Raw genomic sequence first — 8723 nt, forward strand, 5'->3', positions numbered from 1 at the left:
GGGGGGATGACCCCGCCCTGCGGGTCTGCTGCCTGTGCCCGGGGCTGCCCCAGAGCCCCCGGGTGCAGGAGGGGGTTCACAGCTCTCCCCTCCCTGCTGCAGCCCCTGGGGTTGGGTCCGAGCCCCCCTGTGTCAGCCCCCAGCCGCACTTCTGCTCGAGCAGGTTGTCCTGGTGCCGCGGGGCACAGAGAGCCCGGTACCCGGGGCTGCCTTTGCAGCACTTGCAGTTGGGGAGCTCCCTTGAGAGGCGTTTCAGAGGGCATAGTTCTTAAGTTTGAGTGAGCTGGAGACATGAAAAGACCTGTAAGTAGCAGGCTCCCTGCAGGATTTGGGCTGTGGTCCCTGGTTGGAAGCTCCTGCTCGGGGCTGGTGGGAGGAGAGACTTGGAGATGCTGGTGACCAGGGCACTTGGGGTGCAAGGGCTTGGAGGTGGGAATCTTTGTCCTTTCCCAGTGCAGTTCCCTCCTGTGGCTTCTCGGGTGAATCTCATGTGCCTTTTTCATTAGGGCAGTGGTTCCCAGAGCAGGTTCCTGATGGGCTGCAGGGAAAACCAGGGAGGGGGCTGCCATCAGCCCGTGGAGGGAAAGGCTTGCTTAGGGCTCTGGCTCAGGTTGGAGGGTTATTGCTGCTGTTGCTGGGGACACAGGTTGCACACCCAGGAGCCTGGGGGCTCCAGGACCCCCAGGTACTCCCCCTCTGTGAGGGCAGAGAGCAGGAAGTCAAGGCTCCAGCAGCAGCAAGAGTGGCTGCTCCCTCATCCCTTCACTGTCTCCTGGGTGAAGTGTGTGCCTGCAGGCATGGGAGGTAGCCTGGAGGGTCTTGCCTTGGGCACTGGAGGTCGGGGCTCTGGTGGTACAAGGTGCAGCAGCTTTGGACATACAGAAAAGTGACAGTGGCAGCTGGTGTGGCAGGCTCAGTCAGTAGCCTCCCAGCCTCCCAATGTATTTTCCTCTGTGCTTTATTTAGTGGTAACATATCACTTCTGTTTTCCTGAGACCACAGCATGACAGGAGCAGGATCAGGCCCAATTTGCCCCACAGATTCAATTCAGACTATGTTCATGACATTGTGACAGTGGCAGACAGGATTTAAAGTGTTACAAGCTGCAAGGAATTGTCTTTCCTCCCCTTGCAGCACTCCAGCCTGCTCAGGTTTTCCCTCAGAGCCAAGCATCCCTCTGCTAAGTCATACTCCAGGTAGCAGCACGATTCCCCTGGGACACACTCCTGGCTATGAAGTCCCCTCTGTAGCATCTCCAGGGCTGGTCTTTGAGCCCGACAGCTGCAGGACTCCCACTTCCATCTGGTGGGAACCACTCCCTGACGTTAGCCAGAGCCTCTCAGGAGAAATGCTTCTTGGTAAAGTTAAGTAACTCCTTCCCTGCAGTGCTTGCAATGCAGCACTGCAGCAGGGCCCGAAGCCCAGGATGCAGGGCTCTCGTGCTTGGCTTGGGCTGCAACGTGCCTGGGGAGTTGTTAGCACAGGCATGTGTGGGAGAATAAACCAGCAACTGAGGCAGCTGCAGAGAGATGCAAATCTGAAGCTGAGGGCAGGGTATCCAAGTTAAGGTGTCAGTGGAGCTGAGGCTTGCAGCTTTGGGAAGAGCTGTGTCCCCTGGTTTTGCTTGTCAGAGAGCCCAGAGAAAGCTTTGTGGGAGGGTGGGATCCCTTCAGAAGCTGAGGTCTGGGAAGGGGGAGGACATTGCTTTGCTGGGGTTTGTTGCATCTTGGCCATACCGTGTCACACGAATAGGACAGATTCCTGGTGGGATGGGGAGTGTGGCTGCATCCCTGTGCCCCCTGCAAAAGAGTCATTTGGGCACATCTGACCCAGCCCAGTGCACAGGGGTGCAGTGCCCATCCCCTGCATGGGACCCCAGGAGCTTTCAGGCTTCCCCTCAGTTCTCACAGCCTGTACCTGCTTCTCAGTGCATTTCTCCCTGCTAACAGGGAGGCAAGGAGCAGGAGAGCTGTGTGCTGCAGTTTGAAGGTCATCTGTCAGCTCCAGCAGGAGCTGAAGCTCTCTGCAAGGCTGGCATGAGGGGCTGCTCCTCTGGAGGTCTGCGAGGAGCTGCTGGGATGGGGTCTGGGGGGGTGGCAGGCATCTAGGAGAGCCCTGCTAATTAGTGCTCCAGCTCCCTGCTTGAAGAACAGAGAGCTTGGCTTTCCTTTGGGCTCCAGGCCCCCTCTCCTGCTTTAAGGAGCTGTAAGCTTTGTGGATAATATGCAAATCAGGGCTTTCATTTTCATATTTTATTCATGGTGATATTATGGTTCCCTTTGAGCCTGCTGCCTCTGTGGTTGCCAGCCAGTGCCTGCCTCTCCTCCAGGAGCTGCTCCCCAGTCTCTGCCAAGCTGTCCCGGGGCTGAGAACAGGGGTGTTTGCTCCTGCCATGGCAGCCTGCCCTGCCAAAGGGATAAGGGCTAACAAACCCCTCCCTGGGCTCTGGGAGCTGGTCCCCATGGGAGGAGGATGCCACGGGTAGAGCTGATGCTCCAGGCTGAGCTGCCAGGGGTGCAGAAGTGGTTCCTTGCACCATTCTCCCCCCTGTCCCACCTGCCCCGAGGGGACACACCTGCAGCAGGGCCCAGCAGCAGGCTGGGCTGCCCTGTGGCCCTGGGCAGGATGGGGCTGCAGCAGGCTGTGCTGTGTCCTGGCTGTGGCCTCACTCTCTCCCCTCTCCCAGGTTTGCATGCCTTGGCCATCGCCTTCGCCTTGGAGGTGTCGGTGGGGAAGACCAACACTGTGACGGCCCTCAATAACTCTGATGTCCTGCTGCCCTGCACCTTCACCACCTGCATAGGCTTTCAGGACCTGATCTTCACGTGGTATTTCAACTCGACAGAGATGGTGGGTGGCTTCCTGAGCTTTGCCTCAGTTTTTCTGGCAGGTCCTTTTGTACTTTTCCCAGTACAGGCCAGCACTGCAGTTCTCACGGAGCTCCCGTGCTCCTCTTGCAGGATGCCCTGTCTTTGAGTGTCTCCAGCTCTGGAGGGCAGGGGCTGTGCAGACAGGGTGTGTCAAACACCCTGGCACATCTGTGCTTGCAGCACTAAGCTGTTCTGGGTTTTCTGCTGCACACGGGCTCTTTTCATAAATAGGCTTGTCCAGGTGCAGCGCTGCACTCTGGGCAAAATGCAGCTGATTTTCTCCTCCTGCACTTGCTCTGAAATACTCAAGGTCTAGATTTGCTTCCTGCTGGGAATATTCTGCTCTTCAGCTCCATAGCAGGGGGGCTGGCTCAGGGCAGCGTGGCCCTAGAGCAAAGGGACTCTCTGTGCCCTGGGCTTCTTCCATCTTCTGTGTGGCCTGTAACTTCTCTGCAGAACAAGTTGGGCTGATCTGTTGCTTCTCCTCTGGGCATGTGTCAAGTTCCCCTCTGTGGCCATTCCTGCTTTGAGGGGGGGTGTGGGGACCCTTGGCCATGTGTGGCTGTGAGTGCAGAGGTGGGGCAGGGAGAGCTTGAGCCTTTCCCTCCTCTGGGGCTGTCGGGATCTGACCCTGCTTCTTCAGATCTTCTCTGGCAAGATAAAGAGCAAAGCCTCAGATCCCGTCCTCACGAAAATAAACCCGCGGGTTGAATTTTTGGGCTCGACAACCGGGAAGGACAACAACATCTCCATCATCCTGAGGAACGTGGAGTTCAGCGATGCTGGGAAATACACCTGCCACGTCAAGAACCCCAAGGAGAAGAACGCCCAGCACAATGCCACCATCTTCCTCACAGTGGTCCACAAGAGTAAGTGCTGCTCGGGGCCCCTGTGCCCTGTGTGTGGCACTGGGGCCATGGGGATGCAAACCCTTGCTGGCACCACCTCGGCTTGTGGCTGTGCTGGTGTATGGAGGGGTCCTGGTCTCCTGGAGGTAGTTGACATCCCTGGAGGGCAAGGCTGGGCCTTGTGTCCCTCTGCACTGGGGGCCAGTGGCTGAAGGAGGGGGTCTCTGCTTTCCTGGGGGGCCCATGCAGCCAGGAGCCCCCTGCTCCCCTCCTGGGTCCCTCAGCACCTTTTCTTCTGCAGTGGTGGAGACAGACAACACTGTGACGTTCATCATCGTGGGCGTCGTGGGGGGACTCATCGGCCTCCTCATCCTCTTCATGCTCATCAAGAGGGTTGTCCTGTTCATCATCAAGAAGACCCAGGATGGGAAGTGAGTGTGGGGCAGGGCTGCACGGGGCTGGGGTGGTGGCAGGGGGGCAGGGGGGCTGTCAGCTGGCCGTGTGCTCTCCCTCAGGAAGGAGTGTCTCGTGAGCTCGTCGGGCAATGACAACACCGAGAACGGCTTGGCCGGCTCCAAGGCAGAACAAAAAGCTCCACCAAAGGCATGAAGCAGCATCTCCCTGGCCCGCCCGGCAGCGGGAGGGTGGGCAGGGGGACCAGCCTTTCCCTCTTGTTTTCTTTCCAAACTGCCAATGCTTGAGACCTGTTTCTATTTACCCACGTGCCTGCAACCTTGCACTGCTTCTCAGAAAAGACTTCGGCTGCCACGGGGACTGGGAGCTTCTTGTGGACTCAGACTGGGATGTCACCAGGACAGGGGGATCCTCCTGCTCTGCTCTGAGCAAAGGCAAGAGGGTGCCTGGGAGGCAGGGAAGGGGCTGGGTGCTGGGGAGCACCCTGCTCTGTGGGTGCTGTGCTGCTCTGGGGTAGGGGGGTGGCCAGGGGCCCTGGTGTCTCTGGAGGGTAGAAGCTGTGAGGAGCTTGGGGCATCTTTCTGTCTCTGGTGATGCTGAGCTGGGGAAGGCAGGATCTACTTGGTGTAGAAGGTTCTGGAGCAGAGCAGGGATGCACGTAGAGGTGGAGGCTCGTGCCTTCATCACCTTCTTATGGGTCTGGCACAGGAGGAAGAGGGGAGGCAGGGCTGCTGCCACAGGGCTTGGCTCCAGCTCTCCTACTAAGCACATCAGAGAACCAAATCAGTGAAAGGCCCGTTGCTACCAGGGCTGTCATCTCATCCCAGCTGGGCTGGGTGCCATGCTCCCGTGGGGAAAGCTGGTCCCAAGGAGCTCCAGTTCCTCCTGTGGCAGGGCTGGGAGGACCAGTGGCCAGGAGCATGTGCTGGCCGTGGTGGGAGCATGGCAGGGTGAAGCTCCGTTTCACCCTTGCTTTGCCCTGCATCCCCTGTCAGCTTTCTTGGGAGACCTTCCCTGGGTTTGTGCTGCTGCTCGTGCTCCTCCTCCCCTCTGTTTAAAGCTGGGCACTGGGAGCAGCCCTGCTCTCCAGGCTGCCTCTCCAAGGCTTTGCTCGTTACACAATATTTTTTATATCCGACTCCAGTGGGAAAACGGCTGGTTGCGTTTCCCTTCCACCCACAGCAAGCTGTGGCATCCATCTGCCATGCAGGGAGGGAGCACAGCCCAGCCCTGGCCGAGAGAAGCCAGTCTGGGGCTGTGTCAGCCCACTCCTAGACCTGCCCCTCTGGGTGACCTCGGGCAGGTCGCCCCTCCTCTCCATGCCTCAGTTTCCCCATCTGTAAAATGGGGATAATAATACTGCTCTACCTCACAGGGGTTGTTGTGAGGCTTCCTTGGCTAACATTTGTAAAGCACTTTGAGATCCAGGGATAGGGGGTGCCACAAAAAGCCAGAGGGGGGAACCCATCCCCTTCCCAAGGGCTGTAGCAGGACATGAGATGTGAAGGGAAGGAGCATATCCTACAGCTGAAGTTGACAGTGTCCTTTGCCACGTGAGTTGCTCCCTATTTCTCCTTATTTGTGGGTGTCTGTCAGGGGAGCTGCAGGATGGGCTGCTCCCCCATCCCCACTCGAAATTTGGAATCAAAGCTGAGCTGTGACTGCCCCGGCTGTCGGGGCTTGGACCCCGATGGAGCTGCTGGAGGGGAAGGCAGGGGAGGGTTTGGTGGGAAGGCAGATGAAGAAAGGTTCAGTGCTACCTTCCCTGGAGGCTGATGTGGGAGATGTTGGACCTCACCTGCCTGCTTGTGGGGGGTGGTGGTACAGGGAGCATCTTGCAGCCTTGGTTTGGGGACACCCACCAGAGTGGGGACCTGTGCTTGGGACAGGAGGCAGGTACAGGCACTTTGCTGGCTGCTGGTTAGACAGGCAAGCAGGAGTCAGGTTCCCGGGATCCCAGTCCCCTCTCTGAGGAGCCGTGGGACCCTCAGGCAAATCGCTTGACTCCTCTGTGCTTCAGTTTCCCCATCCGTAAAATGGGGATGGTAAATCTGACCTACCTCACAGGAGGTGTGAGGCTCCCTGCAAGGCTGTGCAAAGTGCTCCGAGATCCCGGGGCACTCTGGAAATGCCAAGTGTTGTTAACATCCATTGTCATGCATGAGAGCCCGGGCAGGAAGGTGAGAGGCCTCCCCGTTGCCCCAAGACCACCCCCCAGGCCCATCCTTGGAGGGGATCTCCCGTGGGAGAGGACAGTGAGGGGAGGAAGGGACTTTTTTAAAGAACTATTTTTAGCTGTCCTAACCTGTTGGCCTTTTTTTAGACGGTATCTGGACACAGCTCCACTTACCACAGGATATGCAATGCTGTACTATGCATGGATTACTCCTCTGGCTTGATGGGAAAAGGCACCATAACCAGTTTTTTGAGACATAACTCTGTACCCGTGTGTGTGTGGTTGCTGCAGGCAGCGCTGGGGCTTGGGGGAGGGCGGGCTGGCTGGGGAGCATGTGCCAGCCCCTGTGGGGTCCCTGCTGTCAGGGCTTTGGGGGCTGCAGGGGCTCTGTGGCAGGTGTGTGCTGGGAGAGACACGGCTGGGTCTCAGCATCTGTCAGGGCATGTAGGAGATACCTGCGAATAAACACAGGGTGTGTGCAACATGCTGTGTGACACCAACAGCACATTTTTGCACCGTAGAGGTTTAGTGAGCTTTGCCTTGAATGAAATAAAGTTTATGTTTACTAGAGAAACTGGCTCTGGTTTGGGTTGCTGTGAGCATCTGCTTGGGCTTGCCATGAGGCTAGAAAGCAGGCTAGAAAGAGCTGACTTAAAGTAATGCCTGATGTCCCTGTTTGTTTACAGTAGTTGGAAGTGAGCTTGTCTGTGTGTGTCCCAGGTCTGTGCAGCACTTTCTTCCTTGTGTGCAGGAGCAGCTTGTTCACAAGAGCCAGCAGGTGAACCCTGCCTGGTGCTGGGAAAGCAGCTCCAGCCTGTGTAGCACAGGGTGTTGTGAAAATCACCCCTGCAAGGAAGAAGGGAAGAGCCTTCCGAGGCTGCATGAAAAAACAAATATTTTCCTTTTAATGGGGATACTCTACAGCACAAACATAATTTATCTCTGTATGACAGTGGTGAGCAAATAGCAGCTTAGCCCCACAGGAGCCTTCCTGCCACAGCAGGGTCAGCACAGGGCAATAAATTAATCTCTGTCCGGAAGGGAGCTTGAGCTGGTTGGATTCCTCCCCGGTATTGGTGGCTGTCACTCCGAGCTGCCCTTGGCTTCCTGGGCTGGGCTCTGTCCTGCTGAGCCTGCCAGCCAGGGCTCGGGAGGCACCGCTCACCTGCCGGGCCTGGAGATCCATTTCCCAGCTGCTGCTGGAGCTGGGACAGCCAAGTGCGTAGGGACAGGGAGGGAGGCTTGGGAAGACGTGGGGGGAGACCTGGCCCGGCAGATCTCAGAGCTCTGACTGGAAGGAGAGAAGAAATAGCAGCTTTGAAAGGGCAGGTGAAACCAGGAGGAGAACAGTCGTGTCCTTAAGGAGCCAGCTGCAGCCTCATCCCTGCAGCCCCATCCCTGGAGTGATGTGTGCTCTGCTGGTGCAGGTCCCCTCTGCGACAAACCACCAAGGGGTTCTGTGCCCTCCCCACCACCCCCAAAACCTGCTGCAGAGGTGTGTGGGGTACAGCACTGACCCTCCGGATAGCTGAGATCCAGTTGAGGTAGGCACGGACGCTGGTGTAGACCCCGGGTGTGCTGGGGGTCCCGCAGCCCTGTCCCCAGCTGACGATGCCCACCACCTGCCAGCGCTCGCCCGAGTACATCAGGGGCCCACCGCTGTCCCCCTGCGGAGGACAAACCACCTGAGATGGGGCTGAGGAGCACCCAGCATGGTGGGTGCTGGTGCTCACGGCGTGCGGCCGTTTCCCGGCACGAGCCTTGCCCCGCGAGGGGCTGTGTCCTTGAGAGGAGCAGCCCCGAGTCCCCACACCTGGCAGGTGTCCACCCCGCCTTGGGGCAGCCCAGCACACAGCATCTTCTGGGTGACCTCCCCGTGGTAGGCAGCCAGGTTGCAGCTCTCCTTGTCGATGAGTTCCACCTCTGCCTGCTGCAGGGTCTCGGACAGTTTGCCTGCACAGAATGTGGCCGCTCAGGGGGTCCCTCCAGCAGCCCTGGGTGAGCAAGGAGCCCACCGCCCCACCTCCTCACCATGCTCCGTGTAGCCCCAGCCGATCACCCACAGGGGTGTGCCAGGCACCAGCTCCTCATCGAAATAGGGCAGGCAGATGGGCTTGGTGCTGTCTGGAGGGGAGAGGTGAGGTGTGGGAGGTGGCTGGGGGAAGGTGGCCATGCCCGGCTCCCCGCAGCTCCCTCGGCACCGCTGCCCGGTGAGCTTTGCCCCGGTGGGCTCCAGCTCGAGGGGCGTGTGGCCGCGCCTCACCTGAGACGCGCAGGGGAGACTGCAGCTTCACCAGGGCGATGTCGTTGTCCCTGGGAGACGCCTGCATCTCCTCGGCCACGAAGATCTTCTCCACAGCCAGGCTGGCGCTGCCCGCGAGGAGGCTGGAGCCCGCCCTCCCCCGCCCGCTCCTC

General features: G+C 58.7%; 2 protein-coding genes across 2 annotated transcripts in view; one reads left to right on the top strand and one right to left on the bottom strand.

Annotated features, from left to right (window-relative positions):
• The window catches only part of SCN4B (sodium channel, voltage-gated, type IV, beta subunit), a 6807-nt gene extending 2480 nt beyond the window's left edge, over positions 1-4327 (top strand). The window contains exons 2-5 of the mRNA XM_010008892.1: positions 2687-2850; positions 3514-3739; positions 4020-4149; positions 4234-4327. Of these exons, the coding sequence (XP_010007194.1) occupies positions 2687-2850; positions 3514-3739; positions 4020-4149; positions 4234-4327 (614 nt within the window). The remainder of the gene's footprint in view (positions 1-2686; positions 2851-3513; positions 3740-4019; positions 4150-4233) is intronic.
• Positions 4328-6743: 2416 nt separating this feature from the next.
• Positions 6744-8723, bottom strand: part of TMPRSS4 (transmembrane protease, serine 4) — a 9126-nt gene continuing 7146 nt past the window's right edge. Inside the window, exons 10-15 of the mRNA XM_010008893.1 lie at positions 8572-8720; positions 8340-8432; positions 8122-8261; positions 7826-7975; positions 7474-7513; positions 6744-6763 (exon numbers count right to left, since the gene is read on the bottom strand). Coding sequence (XP_010007195.1) covers positions 6744-6763; positions 7474-7513; positions 7826-7975; positions 8122-8261; positions 8340-8432; positions 8572-8720 — 592 coding nt within the window. The remainder of the gene's footprint in view (positions 6764-7473; positions 7514-7825; positions 7976-8121; positions 8262-8339; positions 8433-8571; positions 8721-8723) is intronic.

The sequence above is a fragment of the Chaetura pelagica genome, unplaced genomic scaffold, assembly GCF_000747805.2.
Source record: "Chaetura pelagica isolate M959 unplaced genomic scaffold, ChaPel_1.0 scaffold1222, whole genome shotgun sequence".
NCBI classification, from domain to species: Eukaryota; Metazoa; Chordata; class Aves; order Apodiformes; family Apodidae; genus Chaetura; species Chaetura pelagica.